Source organism: Elgaria multicarinata, chromosome 16, assembly GCF_023053635.1.
Source record: "Elgaria multicarinata webbii isolate HBS135686 ecotype San Diego chromosome 16, rElgMul1.1.pri, whole genome shotgun sequence".
NCBI lineage: Eukaryota > Metazoa > Chordata > Lepidosauria > Squamata > Anguidae > Elgaria > Elgaria multicarinata.
Genome location: NC_086186.1, coordinates 18,909,400 through 18,930,783, shown reverse-complemented (window position 1 = coordinate 18,930,783; position 21,384 = coordinate 18,909,400). Strand labels below are relative to the sequence as shown.

General features: G+C 46.9%; 1 protein-coding gene across 1 annotated transcript in view; it reads right to left on the bottom strand.

The window, feature by feature from the left end:
* KIF7 (kinesin family member 7) overlaps positions 1–21,384 on the bottom strand; it is a 29,262-nt gene extending 7,878 nt beyond the window's left edge. The window contains exons 1-12 of the mRNA XM_063142549.1: positions 21,295–21,384; positions 20,706–21,106; positions 18,808–19,008; positions 14,717–15,134; positions 12,470–13,004; positions 10,061–10,204; positions 9,514–9,711; positions 7,257–7,453; positions 4,604–4,713; positions 2,918–3,070; positions 1,525–1,727; positions 841–1,038 (exon numbers count right to left, since the gene is read on the bottom strand). Coding sequence (XP_062998619.1) covers positions 841–1,038; positions 1,525–1,727; positions 2,918–3,070; positions 4,604–4,713; positions 7,257–7,453; positions 9,514–9,711; positions 10,061–10,204; positions 12,470–13,004; positions 14,717–15,134; positions 18,808–19,008; positions 20,706–21,033 — 2,685 coding nt within the window. The 5' untranslated portion in view covers positions 21,034–21,106; positions 21,295–21,384. The remainder of the gene's footprint in view (positions 1–840; positions 1,039–1,524; positions 1,728–2,917; positions 3,071–4,603; positions 4,714–7,256; positions 7,454–9,513; positions 9,712–10,060; positions 10,205–12,469; positions 13,005–14,716; positions 15,135–18,807; positions 19,009–20,705; positions 21,107–21,294) is intronic.

The window sequence follows — 21,384 nt, the reverse complement described above, 5'->3', positions numbered from 1 at the left end:
ACAGATGTGGGCAGCGTGCCCAGACAAACTCCAAGAATTCAGCCACAAACTCAGCAACACACGCTGGAATTTGTCTTTATCTGTGCTATGAAATAACACAGTTCACTCTTTAATATAAAACGTTTAAACATAAGCAAAGTCCAGTTCAGTTCCAAAAGTCAAGGGCTTACGAGAGGTAGAGAGAGTCCAAAAAGCAATCCAGAGGTCCAGGGATAGGAGCAGGTCACGAATTCCAAGCCGGTCCAAAGTTCAATCAGGATACAAGGTCAACACAAGCCGAAACAGGAAGCAAGAGCTTTCGCCAGGATGCTCAGTTAATCTCTGGCAAGTTCTTGTTGCTTCCCAGCTCTCTAAATACCCCTCCCTGGCAGCTACAGGTGTTCCCTATTGAGTTGGCGTCTAGTATAAATACGCAGAGATCTGCGCCGGGCCTCCTTTTCCGCCCTATGATGTCTAAACAACTGTGCAGGTAAGTTTGTTGTTTCTCCCTCTGTGTCTTCTGAATTGGCCAAGCTCCCTGCTGGTTTAATCACCGGCACACTGGTACTTGGCTCTGCTTCCCCTTCATTCTCTGAGTTGGCCCCACTCCCAGCTGGCACCAGTTCAGCAGCCGTGACACTAGCCTCTGCCTGCACAGGTTCTGTTTCCTCCTCCTCTGAGTCCATCCCCAGCAACTCCTCAGAGGGCCTAACAGGTATTATACTTTTGGTATTATACCAAGTCACATTGCCCAAATTCTGCTGCTGGAGGTGACTGATCCATTCTGCCTAACCGCCGGGGCCACCGCAGCTCATAGCTGCTCTCTGGCCCTGGAGCCAAGCCCCAGCTGCCCCAGCCTACCTTGACACGATGCTGCCCTTTGTGCATTTCTGTCTCCAGGCGCCTCTTTTGCTCCACTTCCTCCCGCAGCCGCTTCTGAAGCTGCCCCTGCTGCTGCCGCATCAGCTGCACGTTCCTCTCCAGCTCCTGCAAACGCTTCTCGTTTTGAGCAGAGAGAGAGGCCAGGCGCTCCGTCGCTTGCTTCTTCTCTTGCAAAATCTGTCCCGAGACAGACAAATACAAGGCAGTGAGGATCCTGAAATGCCTGGGGTCGTTTTTCCAAGGCCTGGCAGCCCCCTGCCCACTTTCCCAAAGGCTGGGTTCACACAACACACGGACCCACCCAACGTGGGTTGTTGTTGAACCGTGGATTATCGTGTTGTCTCAACGCAGGACGTTTTCCGCAGGGTTGTTCGTTAAACATGCAGTGTGGATTGTTAACCATCCTAAAACCACCCAACAACAAAGCCATGAGTTCTGAAGGTGGCTGACTTGAGAAAAATAAACCACACTGCATGATTCAACAAGCCATCTTGCAGAAAACAGGCTGTGTTCAGAGAACACGATAACCCACCGGGCGGAAAACGTCCTGCATTCAGACAACACGATATCCTACGCAAAGTTAGCGTGTTGTGTGAACCCAGCCGGAGTCAGGATTTCTTCACCATCAGGCTCTGGGGTACAGACATCATTCTCGGGGCTCACCTTTGCCTTGCTCTGAGCTGCTGCCACTTTGCTACGATATTCCTGGAGCTTCCGCTTCTCCGCAGGGCCCTGGGGCTCTCTGCCCTCCAGCTCCTGCAGCTGCCTCTGACCATCGTTCAGTTCCACTCGCACCTGTTCTGCCTCCTGCTCCAAATCCCGGATCTTCTGGCAATACTGCTTGTTCATGGTCTGCGCGTGCTTGCCTGAAACACACAGACAACTGCATGAACACAGAAGGCCAGGCTGGCAGCTGCAATATGTGCTTAAACAGACACCAGCTTGAATGAATGAATGAATGAATGAAAAATCAGGAGGATCAAGGAGAAAACGGCAAGTTAAGAGAGAGAGACCCAGTGTGGTGTAGTGGCTAAAGTGTCGGGCTGGGAGTTGGGAGATCCGGGTTCTAGTCCCCACTTGGCCATGAAAACCCACTGGGTGATTTTGGGCCAGTCACACTCTCAGCCCAGCCTACCTCACAGGGTTGTTGTTGTGAGGATAAAACAGGATAAAGGAGGATTATGGGTTCCTTGGAGGAAAAAAGGCGGGATATAAATGCAATAATAAATAAAATTATTATTATTATTATTATTATTATTAGTATTAGTATCACGCCTTTTGCCCAATACTGGGCCTCAAGGCAGCCTTACAAAATTTAAAACATATACATTTTAAACCTAGGAAAAGAAATGTAAAAAAATATATATACAATATTAAAACATAAACTTTACAAGTCTTTAACATAGATGGAGGACCAGATTATTCTCCAAAGGCCTGCTGGAACAAACAAGTTTTAGCCTGCTTCCGAAAGCCCATCAAGGAAGGAGCCAGTCTAGCCTCCCCGGGAAGAGAGTTCCAAAGCACCGGAGTAGCCACCGAGAAGGCCCTCTCCCATGTTCCCACCAAGCGTGCCTGTGAAGATGGTGGGACTGAAAGAAGGGCTTCTCCAGAAGATCTCAAAGCACGGGCAGGCTCATAAGGGAGAATACGATCTTTCAGATAACCTGGACCCAAGCCATATGGGGTAAATCTTCCACAAGACAGACTGGCATCACCGAAGCAGGGACAAGAGAACTTCCTGGCAGAAAATTGTCATTGAGTTGCTGGCTTTCAGATGTAGGAGTCCAGGCTTATTGGTGCAATGTGACACAAATAATAACCAAAGGTCCTTCTAGCACAGCCTTCCCTAATCTTGTCCTCCCCCCCCCCTCCAGATGTGTCGGACTACAACTCCCAAAATACCCCAGCCAGCTATGGAAATTGTAGTCAGACACAGTTGAAGGGCACCAGGTTGGAGAAGTCTGTTCTGGAGGTATCCCCCCACCCCCCAAATTCCCCATCCTTATGCCACTATGCCAGTAAACCAAGGCACGCCTTTAACTAGACTGTCCTGCACCTGTCTTGACGAGTTCCACTATCAAGTCCTCCTTCATGCGGATGTTGATGGCCAGCTCCCGGATCTTCTGGTGGGCTTGAAGTAGCCGCCACTCTGAATCCTTCCCCGAAAAGCCTTCCCCAAGATTGCCCAGCTCTTGTCTCCTGCAGTCGCCTATGGCACAAAATGTAAACTTAGAAGACTCCCATCCCAACAGGGGAAAGAGCGGAAGGCGATGCTGCAGTGTCTAGCCCAAGCACGGCTTCAGCCACCTGGATCTGGGACACAGTGACTTCTCCTGACCTAAACACAGCTGTAAATATAGGGCGGGATACCAATGTTTTAATGAATAAAATAAATATTACACAAGTTCTGGAGGTGAAATGGCATGAGAATCGCAGAAGATCATAGTATCTGGGGAAGGGACTATGAGATGCTGGAAACGTGTGCTACTATCTGGCTCTTCCACACTTAGTGGTGGACTTTATTCTTCTCCACCCCACTCTGACCAGCCATCCAAGTACTGGGGGTAGGCAGGTGTATGTGTGGGAGGGAAGACAGAGGGGGAAAAGGACTGCTAAACCAGCCATTCCCCCAGGTCTATGCCCTGATCCTTCTGCCAATCACTGAAGAAAGGCTCCCAGAACCATGTGCTAGGAAGACGCCCTGTGGAGGCGTTTGCTTTAGGTGCATGTATCCTTTTGTGCTTTTTCCAGCAAAGTTCTCATTCTGTGTAGTTCCCTTTCTCCATTACCACCACCTTTATTTGGTGTGTGTGTGTGCAGAGGGTTGGTTTTTGTTTCATGAGTATTATTTCTGTCTTCTGAGGGACATGGGGCTCCCTGAAAATATTTTATTATTATTATTATTATTATTTATTTATATAGCACCATCAATGTACATGGTGCTGTACAGAGTAAAACAGTAAATAGCAAGACTCTGCCGCATAGGCTTACATTCTAATAAAATCATAATGAAACAATAAGGAGGGGAAGAGAATGCCAACAGGCACAGGGTAGGGTAAGCAGGCCCAGGGTAGGGTAAAACTAAGTATAAAGTCCGCACAACATCAAGTTTTAAAAGCTTTAGGAAAAAGAAAAGGTTTTAGTTGAGCTTTAAAAGCTGCGATTGAACTTGTAGTTCTCAAATGTTCTGGAAGAGCGTTCCAGGCGTAAGGGGCAGCAGAAGAGAATGGACGAAGCCGAGCAAGGGAAGTAGAGGCCCTTGGGCAGGCGAGAAACATGGCATCAGGGGAGCGAAGAGCACGAGCGGGGCAATAGTGTGAGATGAGAGAGGAGAGAGAGGAAGGAGCTAGACCGTGAAAAGCTTTGAAGGTTAACAGGAGAAGTTTATATTGGATTCTGAAGTGAATTGGAAGCCAATGAAGAGATTTCAGAAGCGGAGTAACATGGTCAGAGCGGCGAGCCAAGAAGATGATCTTTGCGGCAGAGTGGTGAACAGAAACCAACGGACTGATGTGAGAAGAAGGAAGGCCAGAGAGAAGAAGGTTGCAGTAGTCCAACTGTGAAATAACCAGTGCATGAACAAGCATCTTGGCAGAAGAGACAGACAAAAATGATCGAATCCTGGCAATATTATACAGGTTTGTGGGAACTGTGGCTATTGGGAGGTATAGAAATGTAATAAATAAATATAAACTTGTCTACCGCAACGCCCTTGGTGAGTAGCAGATGGATCACTCCCTACCTTTGGGTAGTTCTGGAGGGTCCTCCTGGACCAGTGCTGGATTGTCCTTGCTCCATTTTCTGCTCCTCTTCTCTGAAATCTCCTCTTTGCTCCAGCTGTAGATCCCATTTCTAGAAGGGCACCAAACTGGGCGCTTTAAAAAGGGACCAGTCACCAACAGGGCAGAAGAAAAGTTGAGCCAGTTCACAAACGGTTCCTGGGAACTGGCTAAACAAGAGATAGGAAGGACTTCTGCACACAGAGCGTAGTTGAATTGTGGAACTCACTACCACGAGATGTAGTGATGGCCACCAATTTGGATGGTTTGGATAAATTCCTGGAGGCAAAGGCTATCCATGGCTAAAACTGGAGGATTTAAAAAGCCTGGGAAAATAAAAAAGCTCTCCATATGGTGCCTGCTGAGCCTCTTTGCTCTCCCTTCTTTTCCGTTAAACTGGACATCCCTTCCAACAGAGGAATGTCTTCTGATAGCCCTTCTAAGAGAGGACCATCTGAAAAATAGGACACATAGCCACCCTGCTGAAGGAGGACTGCCTACAATATTTCCCTAAACAGGAGTATGGATTTTTCAAAGTATATTTATCCATTAGGAATGTTGTTGTTATTATTATTATTATTATTATTATTATTATTATTTATTTATATAGCACCATCAATGCACATGGTGCTGTACAGAGTAAAACAGTAAATAGCAAGGCCCTGCCGCATAGGCTTACAATCTAATAAAATCATAGTAAAGCAATAAGGAGGGGAAGAGAATGGAAACAGGCACTGGGTAGGGTAAACAGGCACAGGGTAGGGTAAAACTAACAGTATAACTAACAGTCTAAAATCTGAGCAACATCAAGTTTTAAAAGCTTTAGGAAAAAGAAAAGTTTTTAGCTGAGCTTTAAAAGCTGTGATTGAAGTTATAGATCTCAAATGTTCTGGGAGAGCGTTCCAGGCGTAAGGACATAAAACTCTAGAGGCTTCCCCTTTCCTGAGCCTTTTTCCTTTTCCTTTGGGGTCACCCCATGAAGCTGATCGGTGGGAGATCCAGGACAAATAAAAGGAAGGACTTCTTCACACAGCGCATAGTTAAATTGTGGAACTCGCTACCACAGGATGTAGTGATGGTCGCCAATCTGGATGGCTTTAAAAGAGAGTTGGAAAAATTCCTGGAGGAAAAGGCTGTCAATGGCTACTAGCCCTGATGGTTGAGTGCTATCTCCAGTATTCGAGGCAGTAAGCCTGTGTGCACCAGTTGCTGGGGAACATGGGTGGGAGGGTGCTGTTGCACCATGTCCTGCTTGTTCATCCCTGGCCGATGGCTGGTTGGCCACTGTGTGAACAGAGTGCTGGACTAGATGGACCCTTGGTCTGATCCAGCAGGGCCCTTCTGATGTTATTAAGTAAATATGCTCTTGGCACCCAGAACAAGATATCCAGAGGGCTTGTGCAACGGATGTGGCAGATGAAGGTTGGAGCCACAATCCTGTGAGTTCAGCTAGAGCAGCCTTTCTCAACCTGAGGCGCTCCAGATGTGTTGGACTACAACTCCCAGAATGCCCCAGCCAGCTGGCTGGGGCATTCTGGGAGATGCAGTCCAACACATCTGGAGCGCCCCAGGTTGAGAAAGGCTGAGCTAGAGGTAAGCCTGGTAGGATCTCAGTCACTTTCCCCTTCACTGTATTAAGCTCCTTGCTCTTGTATTAAAGACGAGGCATCACACAACAGACAGACAGAGCAGCTTTCTTCTACACAGCCAGGCCCTCCCTGGGTCAGGGCTGAGATTCCATTTCCTCATCTGCCCTGCCCTGTCCTAATCTGGCAGCATCTTTCGCCAGGTGAGCATCTGCCATCTGCGGAGGCAGACCTCAGAGGGCCAAAAAGAAAGAAAGCCAACTTGCTTCCAGACATTCCAACGCCAGACACTTCTACACTCGATGGCCTTGTAGGCCCCTTCCAACTCTGCTATTCTATGATTCTACAAAGGAGTCGCTGGCTGGCAGAAACGCAAGACCCATTCACCAGAAGGGACCTGTGGGGTAAGGCATCCATTTGGAGATGAACATACATGAAGATGTGTTATACTAAATCAGACCATTAGTACATCTAGTGAGGTACTGGCCTGGTTCAGACAACACGCTAAACCATGCTGCTTAAACAGGAGACTCGTCAGCTTGACGATCTTTTAGCATTCAAGAAAGCTATCAAGACTGATCTCTTCCGTCAGGCCTATCCAGTAGAATTTTAGGGTACTTTTAGTATGCTTTTAGGATGTTTTTTTAACAGTGTATACTACGTTTTTAATTAGTATTTTATGTATTTTATGCTTGCTGTTGTTCCTCAACTCGATCCAATCAGAGAGGTGGGTAAGAAATAAATTATTATTATTATTATTATTATTATTATTATTATTATTAAACACAAAACGGTTAATGGAATGCATTAAGGTCAATGCATTCCGTTAACCATTTTGTGGTTAAGCAGCATGGTTTAGCGTGTTGTCTGAACCAGGCCATTGTGTCCTTTGGCTTGAACTACTTCTCCAAGGTCCCAGTATGAAGACTTCCCCAGTCTTGCTGAGAACTCCTAACTGGAGATGCAGGGAATTGAACTGTTGACATTCCACATGTCCGGCAGGTGATCTTTCACTCTTACATCAACTCACCTGCGCTGGTGAAGGGACCGCCTTTGCTCACGCTCTCCCTCACTCTCCACAAATGGCTCCATGGACCGCCCTGAAGCCTTGTCAAGCTCCAGGGTTTCTGTCATGTCATTCGCCTCCGAGTTGCCTGCCAATCCTTGAGTGCGACTCTGATGGTACCCCAAGGGCTCTTTCCCATTGTGAGCTGTGATTCTGCGGAGCTGTGTGGAGACGGGAAAGAGAGGCGAAGTGTAAAAGGTCACGCGAGAACCAAAGTTTCCCCCTGCGCCTTGAAATGACTCTTCCTCCAAAGGGGAACTGTAACCCCTTAGGTGTGGCTTTCCCAAAGATTTCAGTTCTTTTCCAAGCCTGGCAAAGTAACAGATTCAAAAATGATAAAGAGTGCCCCTAGGCACACAACCGCATAAGAGTTGAATCAAACAATATTTATATCAAATTGCTAAATAATAACATTTTATAATAAAAATTGTAAGGCAGTTCAATCAAACAAATTAGTAACATCAATTATAAAGCAGTTCAAACAATGTAGAATAGGGAGTCAAAAATGACACAATTCAAGAAGGGTGCAGATAAGCTGGAGCGTGTTCAGAGGAGGGCAAAGAGGGTGATCAAGGTTCTGGAAACAAAGCCCTATGAAGAGAGACTGAAAGAACTGGGCATGTTTAGCCTGGAGAAGAGAAGATTGAGGGGAGACATGAGAGCACTCTTCAAATACTTAAAAGGTTGTCACACAGAGGAGAGCCAGGATCCCTTCTCGAAACCCCCAGACTGCAAGACACGGAATAACGGGCTCAAGTTAAAGGAAGCCAGATTCCAGCTGGGCATCAGGAAAAACTTCCTGACTGTTAGAACAGTACGACAATGGAACCAGTTACCTAGGGAGGTTGTGGGCTCTCCCACACTAGAGGCCTTCAAGAGGCAGCTGGACAAGCATCTCTCAGGTATGCTTTGAGGTGGATTCCTGCATTGAGCAGGGGGTTGGACTCGATGGCCTTGTAGGCCCCTTCCAACTCTGCTGTTCTATGATTCTATGACTTCCCAAACATTACATTGACCAACAAAAATGGCAAGAGTCCGGATTAGCGTCCCGTTTCGTGCTCCTTCCTCAGATATTAAGAGTCGCCATGTACGAGCATAAGCCGTACAGGTGTAGGCTGGAGATGGCAAGTCCAAATCTCCTTTTAATTATCCAACGCCTTCCTTCTACAAGAATTCTCTTTTGCCCCGGCTAAGAATGTATTAGCTTCAAGTTGGCGAAACAGCAATTCCCTATTCTCTATTGTTTGATTTTACCACTTTATAATTGACGTTACTAATTTGTTTGCTTGAACTGCCTTATAATTGTTGTTATTATAAAATGTGATTGTTTTGCAATTTGATATAAATATTGTTTGATTCAACTGTTATGCGGTTGTGTGCCTAGGGGCAACTCATTATCATTTGTGGTTATCAACTGCAGCCTTCGTGTTTATTGGCTAAAGTAACAGATTCATCAGCTAGATAAAGCGAACCAGTTGTCTCTCCCTGGGACCCTTTTACCTTCAAGTATAAGAACATTTTTTAAAATGTTCTTCATGTTTTTCATTATTCCTTATTTTTATCTTGTCATGTTGTATTTTATTGTGAATCACTTAGTGGTATAAAAGTACTATAAATAAATAACTTCCACAATCTCAGTTTCCTTTACTGCTAACAATTAAAATTCCTATCTTTCCTCTCTCATCTCACACTATTGCCCCGCTCGTGCTCTTCGCTCCTCTGATGCCATGTTTCTCACCTGCCCAAGGGTCTCTACTTCCCTTGCTCGGCTTCGTCCATTTTCTTCCGCTGCCCCTTGCGCCTGGAACGCTCTTGCAGAACATTTGAGAACTACAAGTTCAATCGCAGCTTTTAAAGCTCAGCTAAAAACTTTTCTTTTTCCTAAAGCTTTTAAAACTTGATTTTGTTCTGGCCTATGTACTGCCTGTTTGGTGCTTTCTCTTCCCCTCCTTATTGTTTTATTATGATTTTATTAGAATGTAAGCCTATGCGGCAGGGTCTTGCTATTTATTGTTTTACTCTGTACAGCACCATGTACATTGATGGTGCTATATCAATAAATAATAATAATAATAATAAAAGTCAGCCCAGGAAACCTGTGATTCCCAAACAGCTTCCCAATATTCCTAGGAAACGAATGTTAGGATGTTAACCCTCTTCACTGGACACAGGAGATGATGGACTGGCATTGGTGCAGGAGACGACAGGACAACTCACAAACCTTGCTGTGGTTATTATGGGCAAGCCTGAGCCAATGGTGAGACCGGGCAGCATCTACAGGAGCTGTGTGAGGCCTTTGGCTGAGTTGCACCAGGAAGACGTTTTGCAGCAGTTCAGGAACGCCTACATTTGGCATCTCGATCTGCAGGTACTTATGTAGTTCACAGATGATGTCTTGCTGTTCCTGCAGTTTGGCACTCTGAAAAAAAGAATCAAAACAGATGTGATGGTACAAGACATCTTTCATGTCCTGAGCATCCAGCAGCCGCTGTTGGTACCCAGCCTACCGACAGCTTAGATGGACAAGGACAGAGAAACCACAGGTGAGGGAAGTCAGGGTAAAGCCCCAATATCTTGTACGTTAAGGTGGCCTGGAGAATGCAGAATCGTGGGCTCGCATTCAAAAGATGGACACGTTTCTCGCCAAATACGACAGAGGCAAGAAGTGAAGGGGGAACCTTAGCAAAAGCAAAAGTGTCCAGCTGCAAGGGTAGATGGTTCCTCCATCTGAAGATCGGTAGAATTTTGACAAGAAGCCTAGGTGATACCTGCAGTTTGTACTGCTCCATGGCATCTTCGAGGGCGGCCAGAAAATCCCGATTCTCCTCCTCTAAACACTCCACTTGCCTCTCCAGCCTCGCCACGTGCTCCTCTCTCACGGGCTCGGATCCTTTTCTGTGGTCCTCCTGCCCCTGACGAAGAGGAAAGAGAGACGACACTTTCTCCCGTGACCTCTGGGATGCTCTTTCTGCCTTCTCTGAGCCCAGAACAAAGAAGCGTGTCTTTTTACTCATGGTCATGGCCCTCTGAGATGCTACCAGCAGAGTGGACCCATACCATGCCTCAGCCCCCATGAGAAACAATGATGGCTCTGCTTAACTGGAAACAGCCAGCTGCAACCAGGCCCTGACCAGCAACTGGTCAGAGTGCATATAGAGTGCATTAATAGAAGTATAGCTTCCAAATCACGTGAGGTACTGGTTCCTCTCTATTCGGCCCTGGTTAGGCCTCATCTAGAGTATTGCGTCCAGTTCTGGGCTCCACAATTCAAGAAGGACGCAGACAAGCTGGAGCGTGTTCAGAAGAGGGCAACGAGGATGATCAGAGGTCTAGAAACAAAGCCCTATGAAGAGAGACTGAAAGAACTGGGCATGTTTAGCCTGGAGAAGAGAAGGCTGAGAGGAGACATGACAGCACTCTTCAAATACTTCAAAGCTTGTCACACAGAGGAGGGCCAGGATCTCTTCTCGATCCTCCCAGAGTGCAGGACACGGAATAACGGGCTCAAGTTAAAGGAAGCCAGATTCCGGCTGGACATCAGGAAAAACTTCCTGACTGTTAGAGCAGTGCGACAGTGGAATCAGCTACCTAGGGAGGTTGTGGGCTCTCCCACACTAGAGGCATTCAAGAGGCAGCTGGACAACCATCTGTCAGGGATGCTTTAGGGTGGATTCCTGCATTGAGCAGGTGGTTGGACTCAATGGCCTTGTAGGCCCCTTCCAACTCTGCTATTCTATGATTCTATGATTCTATATAACTGCCCCTCAAGCCATGCCACAGGAGGGGAGCTAGATGGACCAATGCTCCAACTCAGTATAAGGCAGCTTCCTATGTTCCTATACTCCACAGCCAATGTTGAGGAATGGTGGGAACTGCAGTCCAACACATCTGGTGGTCTACCCATTATTATTATTATTATTATTATTATTATTATTATTATTATTATTATTATTATTATTTGTATCCCGCCTTTTGCCCAATGCTGGGCCTCAAAGCAGCCACATTAACCATCCCTGATATAGAGTGTTTCTTTAAAAGGTTAAGGAATTCAGAAGTTATCCCAGGACACCCGCCCTAAGACACCAACCCCAAGGGGTTTCATCTGCACACCCTCACTGACAGTCTCAGAAATTTGGGGGAAATTGTTTGATGATCCATATTGACTGTGATCCAACTCGCTATATTCATTTGACGTATATTTAGTAAAATCAACAACTAAAAAGTATCTTGAAAAGTATGCCATATTATTTTTACATATAATTTTGTTTCCAATATTTGAACTGAAAAAATGAATTCAGAAAAAAATATCAATTAAGTACATGGGAAGTGCAATTCTATACTTGTTGACTTGTTTAGTCTCATGACATTGCTTATAATTTAAAGGAAAAAAACGAATGCACTGAAAACTGTTTACTAATGTTAGCGTAAGAACCAAATAGCAATGTATTCATATATTTTACTTATTTCAGAAATGTAGAAGTTGTGTCTTCCTCCTGAAAAGGATTTCAAAATAATATACGGGGGGGGGGGGGAACCCAGATATTGTCCAATAAAATAGATATTTCCTAGTCACCTAGAAAATTAATTACGACTTTGAAATTATTTCATTTGTCTGATATCATATCCATTCATTATGTTACAAAGTAGTGTATGAAACAATGCATGTTTAGAAATCCTGGTTTGATCAACCTGATTTACATATCTGTAAATTTCCCTAAAGGAAATATTTTTAAATTGTGGGTTGTAAAATTATGTTGGAATGAAATAAATAAATAAATAAATAAATAAAGGCACTGTTGCGAGTTCTGTATTGATTTCATCTCTCTTCTATACTGTTTTTGGGCACATTCACATGCAATGGTAGGCAAACCCACCATTTGCTGTGATGCATGCCGGATGCGTTCCGGGGCCATTTTGAATATTCAAGCTTTAATTAGGCTGATCGGATGTTGCTACGTGACTTCTGAAGCCGGATATTATAGGTTAATCGTGGGTTAAACAGCCCACAATTAACCCAATTGTTAGCCAAACTACTAGCTGATTGTATTAAAAGGGCCCAGATTACATGACTGACTGAAAACCTCTGGATAAGGCTTTTTATCTCCCAAAGTTGAACGCTTTGGCGTCTTGCCCTCGCTACATGCACAATATCCACCCCCTGCATCCTTTCCTCGAACCTGAGGCTTCGACAACTTGGAACAGGACGCTTTGTGGTTCCGATCTTCTGCCGAAGTGCTCTCGATGCCACTGTCTAAGCCAGAGGCCGAACTCAGCTCACTCCTCTCGCTCTCCACTGCACACAACCACTCCTTCACCCGCAGGATCTGATCCACAGTCAAATTGCCGTCCCCTTGCAACTCCATCAAGAGCTGGTATGCGGCGTCGGTGCAAGTCCGGTAGTGGCTGCACTCTGCGTGCAAGCGGGCGTGGTCCTGCGAGTGCCGCTTGACGGGGGCGTCGGACCGGTTGATGATGCGGGTCTCCGAGCGGTGCCGCTGTTCCAGCACCCTCTGCAGCCTCTTTATCTGCAGCTGCAGTTCCTCCACGTGCTCCGGCTCCTTGCGGTAGTTGACCACCGCCCTGTTCTTGATATTCTGAGCGCGGCTGGCGTAATTCAGCGTGGTCAAGCTTTCGTCAAAGTCAGAGGAGGAAGGGCTGATGCACGCGATCATTACCGTCTTGGCATTCCCACCTAGAGAATCTTTCAGAATCCTAAGGAGTACACAGACAAAGAAATCAAGCCACGATCTCACTAGCAGCAATGCAGCCAGATGGACAATGCAGACAATAACGTGGGAATACCGACCTATTTATTGTGAAAACCAATAAACAAACCAAACAGGTTCCTTACCTTATTTTTTAGCCTAACTGGCGTTTCTGCTTTAGGAATCTCCCGCACCCCGTCCCCGTCCCCAACCAAGATATTATAAACGAAAATGTCAATAGTAGTGTGGAACAAGTTCAGTCCTTATGCATTTCCTTGATTCCCCCAATCTTCCCCTCCCCTTTTCTTAAAACACTACTTTTAACATCTCTATTTACTGTATTATTTCTCCCCTGAGGAAGAGCTGAATAGGTTCAAGACGTTCAAGATATTGTTGGTCATCGCTGCATCAGATTCCTATCCCGCTCATTGCTATCTCTTCTCAATCCTCCCAGAGTGCAGGACACGGAATAACGGGCTCAAGTTACAGGAAGCCAGGTTCCGGCTGGACATCAGGACAAAATTCCTGACTGTTAGAGCAGTACGACAATGGGACCAATGACCTAGGGAGGTTGTGGGCTCTCCCACACTAGGGGCATTCAAGAGGCAGCTGGACAACCATCTGTCAGGGATGCTTTAGGGTGGATTCCTGCGTTGAGCAGGGACTTGGACTCAATGGCCTTATAGGCGCCTTCCAGCTCTGTTATTCTATGACTGGGAATAGTGACCACAGTGTAAAGTAGAACACTGGCAAGAAGATCCAATACACTCATGTTTAATTTCAAACTGCAAACATCAGAAACAAGCACCACACTTCAGGAAGGACGCAGACAAGCTAGAGCATGTTCAGAGGAGGGCAACCAGGATGATCAGGGGTCTGGAAACGAAGCCCTATGCAGAGAGACTGAAAGAACTGGGCATGTTTAGCCTGGAGAAGAGAAGATTGAGGGGAGACATGATAGCACTCTTCAAATACTTAAAAGGTTGTCACACAGAGGAGGGCCAGGATCTCTTCTCGATCCTCCCAGAATGCAGGACACGGAATAACGGGCTCAAGTGACAGGAAGTCAGATTCCAGCTGGACATCAGGACAAAATTCCTGACTGTTAGAGCAGTACGACAATGGGACCAATGACCTAGGGAGGTCATGGCTTCTCCCATACTAGAGGCCTTCAAGAGGCAGCTAGACAGCCACCTGTCAGGGATGCTTTAAGGTGGATTCCTGCAATGAGCAGGGGGTTGGAAGCAATGGCTTTGTAGGCCCCTTCCAACTCTACTATTCTATGTTTCTATGTAGCCAAATCTATTAATCTATAGGAAGGGCAGCCACTTTCTGGGGATCCAGAGCCCAATTTCCCCCTCTAAGGAACCTACCAGGTGGCGCTTCATTTCGCCAACAATCCCTCCCACATGGCAGCAAGTGCTGGATTTTGACTTTCACTGGGTGGGCAGCAAGGCTTTCATTAGAAGACAAACCAGAGTGCTCTACAGGATCTTTGGAGCTCACCAAAACATGGAATATTTTGACTATTGAACAACAGTCTGCCCAAGAAGAAGCTACTTGGAATGAATTTAGCAGAAAGAGCACACGGCAAGTCCAAATCAGGTATAGAAAGGGACCAACCCTAAGGGATCCAACAGCACAGTTCAGACACGAAGGAACAAGATTCCTAGAGCAAGGCTCTCACACGGGCTGCTGTAGATAAGAAGAACGGCTTGCCTGGTAATTTTGGAATCTCGGTACGGAATGTGGCTGCCTTTCCGCCGGGGATCTCCCAACGCGCTGATGACGTTACCCAGCGCCAGCAGGCCACTGTTGATCTGGATGCTCTCCTTGAGTCTTTCCCCAGTGTTCCCCGTCTTCACCACCCGCTCAGAGCCTGCCAGGTCAACGAAGTGAAATTTGGAGGCAAGAACTTGGCCGGAGGCTGGAATCAAGAGCTTTTCTTGCAGGGCAAGGCGAGTGAGGCGCCCGGCGCAACGCCGCTGTTCCATGGTCACGGTGAAGATGGAGTGGGAGCGACTTGACTTCCGGTTGATGTGGGTGGCCCCCGTGTGCTTGGCCATGTTGCCCATCTCCAGCAGGCTGAGAACCTCGTCCAGGCCCTCCACTTCAATCTCCTTCACCCCGTGCAGCACTGTCACAAGGGAAGGATAGCAATGATAGCGAAGGTACAACCTGCACCAAGATAAGGAGCTACAATAGAATCTAAGAGATATGGGTTCGGATCCTATCTCTGCCGTGTGTTTTTTGTGTGGCCATTGGCAAATCACATACTTTCAGCCTCTATTATTTAGGAAAGGGGTGCAGACCCGTTTAGGGCAAATGGCCCTGCCCAGCCCAGACGATGTCAGTGGGCGGTCACATTTAACATAAGAAGAGCCATGCTGGATCCATCTAGTCCAGCATTCTGTCATACAGTGGCCAACACACAGTTGAGAGCCCCCTCCTTCCTGCTACCAACTGTCTCTGCAGAGGCCACCACTGAGGGAGGAAGCAGCAGCCAGGCACCTTTCCCCCTGCCTGGGTCCAGCTCCAGCTGAGAGCCCCTCCCTCCTGCTACCAACTGTCTCTGCAGAGGCCACCAGTGAGGGAGGAAGCAGCAGCCAGGCACCTCTCCATCGTGCCTGGGTCCTGCTCCAGCTGAGAGCCCCCTCCCTCCTGCTACCAACTGTCTCTGCAGAGGCCACCACTGAGGGAGGAAGCAGCAGCCAGGCACCTTTCCCCCTGCCTGGGTCCAGCTCCAGCTGAGAGCCCCTCCCTCCTGCTACCAACTGTCTCTGCAGAGGCCACCAGTGAGGGAGGAAGCAGCAGCAGCCAGGCACCTCTCCATCGTGCCTGGGTCCTGCTCCAGCTGAGAGCCCCCTCCCTCCTGCTACCAACTGTCTCTGCAGAGGCCACCAGTGAGGGAGGAAGCAGCACCCAGGCACCTCTCTACCGTGCCTGGGTCCAGCTCCAGCTGAGAGCCCCTCCCTCCTGCTACCAACTGTCTCTGCAGAAGCCACCAGTGAGGGAGGAAGCAGCAGCCAGGCACCTTTCCCCCCTGCCTGGGTCCAGCTCCAGCTGAGAGCCCCTCCCTCCTGCTACCAACTGTCTCTGCAGAGGCCACCAGTGAGGGAGGAAGCAGCAGCCAGGCACCTTTCCCCCCTGCCTGGGTCCAGCTCCAGCTGAGAGCCCCCTCCCTCCTGCTGTCAACTGTCTCTGCAGAAGCCACCAGTGAGGGAGGAAGCAGCAGCCAGGCACCTTTCCCCCCTGCCTGGGTCCAGCTCCAGCTGAGAGCCCCCTCCCTCCTGCTGTCAACTGACACTGCAGAGGCCATCAGTGAGGGAGGAAGCAGCAGCCAGGCACCTCTCCATCGTGCCTGGGTCCAGCTCCAGCTGAGAGCCCCCTCCCTCCTGCTACCAACTGTCACTGCAGAGGCCACCAGTGAGGGAGGAAGCAGCAGCCAGGCACCTCTCCATCGTGCCTGGGTCCAGCTCCAGCTGAGAGCCCCCTCCCTCCTGCTGTCACCTGTAACTGCTGAACTTTGCAACTAAGATTGTAGTGCCTGAATTTGCTTTCCTTTTCCCCCTCCTCCTCCCCCCTCCCAATCCCCTTTCCTTTTGTGTCATGTCTTTTAGATTGTAAGCCTGTGGGCAGGGACTGTCAAGAAATACTTTTGTAAGCCGCCATGAGAGCCTTTTTTGGCTGAATGGCGGCATAAAAATCCTTAAATAATAATAATAATAAAAAACTAGCTGTCGACCACAAAGAAGACACAGTGCAATAGCACCCTCCCACCCATGTTCCCCATTTAGATGCAACAATAAGGCATAATTGCGGAGAATTCTAGCCTATCATTCAGAAGCAGCGTGCTCATACATGCTGCCCCATAACCGCTGCTTGGCTCATCCCACCAGCATGAGCAGCTGGACTAACCAGAAACTAATAAAGAAGTAAATGTGTCTAATTACATCCAAACCACGACTCCGGATTTGTTTGCTCCCCCAACAAACCAGATTTTGAAGCCAGGATTTGAAGTTGGTTTCCTGATACTGGTTTGTTTGGGCTTGTGATGCAAAGCTTTTGTTTCCTTGTTAGTTTCCGTTTACTAGTTGAACCACTTCTGCCAAATAATAATAATAATAATAATAATAATAATAATAATAATAATAATAATAATAATAATAATAATAATTTCTTACCCGCCTCTCCCTTTGGATCGAGGTGGGGAACAACATTAGAACAGGAATCAATACATCTTAAAAACTCTTGATTTAACATTGATCTGGATAGGCCTGCCGGAAAAGGCTAGTCTTTAAAGCTGCCTTAAAATCACACAGAGTTAATTTTATGAATCTCCTCCGGCAGGCCATTCCACAATCTGGGGGCGACAGAAGAAAAGGTCCTCTGGGAAACTGATGTCAGCCTAGTTTTAGCTGACTGAAGTAAGTTCACCCCAGAGCACCTGAGTGTGCGGGGCGGACTATATGGGAGAAGGCGATCCCGCAGGTAACCTGGACCCAAACCATTTCTTCAATTCTAAGGCACACTTTTTTCCCATATAAACATCTCCTCCGGCAGGCCATTCCACAATTTGGGGGCGACAGAAGAAAAGGTCCTCTGGGCACAACCACACTGCTAGTCAATAGTAAAAGCGCCATCTGATGAGCGTTTTATTGCACGCTGTTACTGGGCACTCACAGAGTTTGCTCAGGTCCCTCACATGACGTCGTCTGCCTCCCGCCCCTTCTGGCCTTCCTTGTGCAACAAAAAAAAACCTCTCATTAAGTCCGATTTTTTAAAAAAACTTGGAATCGCTGCTCTCTCTTGCTGTGTGCAGGAGAAGCAGCGTCATTAGAACAGCGGACTCAATGGGCCTCGTGCGCGTTGTGTACTTCCTCTTTTGAAAAGGGGAAGTAACTGAGGAAGGAAAACACAGGTGGAGAAGCGAAGTAGGGAGCGTGTGAACCTCCGGTGTAACAGAGCTTTAAGCCAGAGTTCTCAGCAATTCTGTCTTACCGTTATGCTGAAACGCAGCCACAGAGCAGCACAACAAATCGTCTCAATGCTGTGGAGCTGGGTAATACACCTACCCCACAAACACCGGCCCCGTTCAGACAACACGCCAAAGGACGTGAGGCAGGTGGCTACTAGGAGGAGGGCTTTCTCTGCTGTGGCACCCCGGCTGTGGAATCAGCTCCCCAGAGAGGTCCGCCTTGCACCTACACTGTACTCCTTTCATCGCCAGCTGAAGACCTTTTCATTCTCTCAGTATTTTAACACTTAATTTTAACTTAAATTTAAATTTTACTGTTCTAACTCTGTATTTTAATCTTATATCATTTTTTGCCGCGTGGTTTTATCCTGGTTGTGCTTTTGATACTGTATTTTGTATTGGTGTTTTTAAACTGTTGGTTGTTTTATTATGGTTTTCATTTTTGTGAACTGCCCAGAGAGCTTCGGCTATTGGGCGGTATTAAAAAAAATGTAATAAATAAATAAATAAACCAAGCTGCTTAACCACAAAATGGTTAACGGAATGCATTAGCCTTCGCAAGGGAGAAAGCTACGAGACAGGAAGGGTTGTTTGTTTTTAACGAAACTGACCTAAAAAGCAATTTTGGGAAGGAGAATAGGCTGAGCAAGAAGACAAGAGGAACTGAACTCTGCCATCGGTTTGGTTTGCAAATCTCCCTCTCAATCACAGCTCAGCAAGGCAGGGAAGAAGAGGCCGCACCCACCTCCACAGCAATGAGATGCTGGGCTTTTAAAGGGACATTCACCATCTAAGAGGGAGTGAAAAGCAGGACTGGTTTTGGGGGCTTTACCAATATTGCCCTTGTCATCTTCCCGGATCTGTATGTCCTTGCTAGCCGTCTCCACTTGCAGCAGGTCCCGGAACTCTTCTTTATACACTTCCAGATAAGAGATGCGGACCGTGTAGTCAAGCAGGTCATTCTCATCCACGAGCTTGAAGGCTTCAGCCATGGCTCGTGGGATTATGCCTTGCTCATCCTCATTGATGGAAGCTGTGTAAGAAAGGAACACGATCACCAGACGCAATGGAAGCAGGGAGAACGAAACCCATCGCAAGGGAGAAAGCTATGAGACGGGAAGGGTTGTTTGTTTTTAACGGAACGGACCTAAAAAGCGATTATGTTGCAAAGAACAGGACTCGTAACAATTCCAAATAAACCCAGCAACCCACTGGTTAAAACACATTCCACACAAAGCAAAGGGTTTTAGTGGCGTTTTCCAACATGCCCACATCTGCTCAACAAAACTAAGGCATCCAAAACCCAGACATACTGCACAGGTTAACTATGGTCATTTCTACACCTGCCCTTTTTCCCAGGATCGGTCCCAGGATATCCCTGTGCATCCAAATGACACACAGGGGATCCCGGGAGCAGGCAGGGACGACCCCTCCATATTCCTGGGATAATCCTTAGGTCTAGAAAGAGCCTATCATAGAGTCTCCAGCGGTCTCACGTAAAGCATGAAGCTGAAAAATGCTTTCCTTCCCAGCCAAGATTGTACAGCAGCCTTGCAAAAGAAGTCCACAAAACTCAATAGCCCACAAAGTGTTTTACTAGCCCACTTGCCCACACACGTCCACGTTAGTCATTAGTGACACAAAAAGGGTTTAAAAGGAAGAACAGAAGGAAAAATCCTTCTCAAAATTTTGTATACTTTTAATGTTTACTATTTTTAATTGTTGTAAACCGCCCAGAGAGCTTCGGCTGTGGGGCGGTATATAAATGTAATAAAATAAATAAATAATAATAAATAAAAAACGCAACTTAATCTTTAGCTTACCTACACAGTTGCTCAGGGGTGATTCTTTCTTATCACAAACCTGCTAGATATACCGTATTTTCCGGCGTATAAGACAACCCCCAACTTTTGAGAAGATCTTCCTGGATTAAAAAGTCATCTTATACTGGGCGTATAAGACGACCCCCAACTTTTGAGAAGATTTTCCTGGGTTAAAAAGTAGTCTTATACGCCAGAAAATACAGTAATTTTCTCCCCACAAAACATTTAAAATGGCTTCAGCGTTGGAGCAGACAGCTCTTCTTCCACTTCCTCTTCTGCCATCTAAGTATTATGGTCCAGGTATCTTCTCAGGGGAAAGAGAATCCAGCCAAGTTTGAAGGAACGTAAGAGTCATTTATGATTTTCAGGCCTGGGAGCGTGGACCAGTCTTTTAGTTTGCTACTCTGTCAAGCACCACTCACGTTGATGGTGCTATCGTCATCGCAATAATAATTTATAAAAATTTAAAGGTTACTTTTCTGAATACACACGGCAAACATTTCTCTTCTATGACAGAGATCCTTCAGAGTTGGATTAATCCATCTTTCCACATTAAAACATTTCAGGAAACTTAAAAGCAAAAGCATTTGGCGTCATTATTCCCAAACCAACAAAGATTAACACATTGGCCCCATTCAGAAGACACCTTAAACCACGGCTTTAACCACAGTGACTAAGACAAAAAGGCTCATTCACCCTGGTTAAAACTATGGTTTTAGGTGTCTTCTGAACACGGCCTGGCTTTCTGGCTTAACCACCGTGGTTAAAGCTGTGGTTTAAGGTGTCTTTTGAACGGGGCTGTTACGTTTCAAATGCTTTAACTTTTCCTTAAACATACATAGGACTACACGCACGTGGGTTGGAGAAGAGAGAACGCTTATTTATGCAAGAGGCATGTGGAACTCACAGACACTTGCTTCTCCAATAGTGTAGGTCTTGCCTGAGCCTGTCTGGCCATATGCAAACACAGTAACATTGAAGCCTTCAAAAAAGGCCTCCACCAGCGGCTGCACACAAGCAGCATACACGGATTCCTGGTCTGAGGATTCGGTGAAGACAGTATCAAACTGGAAATGGCGGTTGCGCCCAAGGGTAACGTCCTTGGTCTCTGGATCACCCCGTAGGCACATCTGGTGCCCGTGCAGTCGTTCCTTCGGCAGCAACGGGCGAATGCGCACCGCCACCCTGATAGGAGTCTCCTCCATTGGTGGCTGGGTCTTGGCTTTCAGGCCCATGGTAAGCAACAGGTTGAAGTATCAGGACAGCTGTAAAACAAACAGGGGGGGGGCTGTCTCCCTCCCTCGAAACCTATGAGAAGAGGAAAAGACAAGTTGGAGTAGACAACTCAGTCTCCCCCCCCAACCCCCCACCAAAAAAAAAGGCAAGAAAACTTGGTTCAGGGGACAGAGCTGTCAAAGCCAAATTGTGTATGTATTGACAATATTTCTAGGCCCGCTTTAAGCCAAAGCTTCCAAAGCAGCTAAGGATATACATACCATACATTAGAACTGGGGGGAATGCAGGAGTTGGACTCTCATCTTGTATCCAGTGATGTGGGGTGGAAATTTTTCCACTGCTTTATTTTT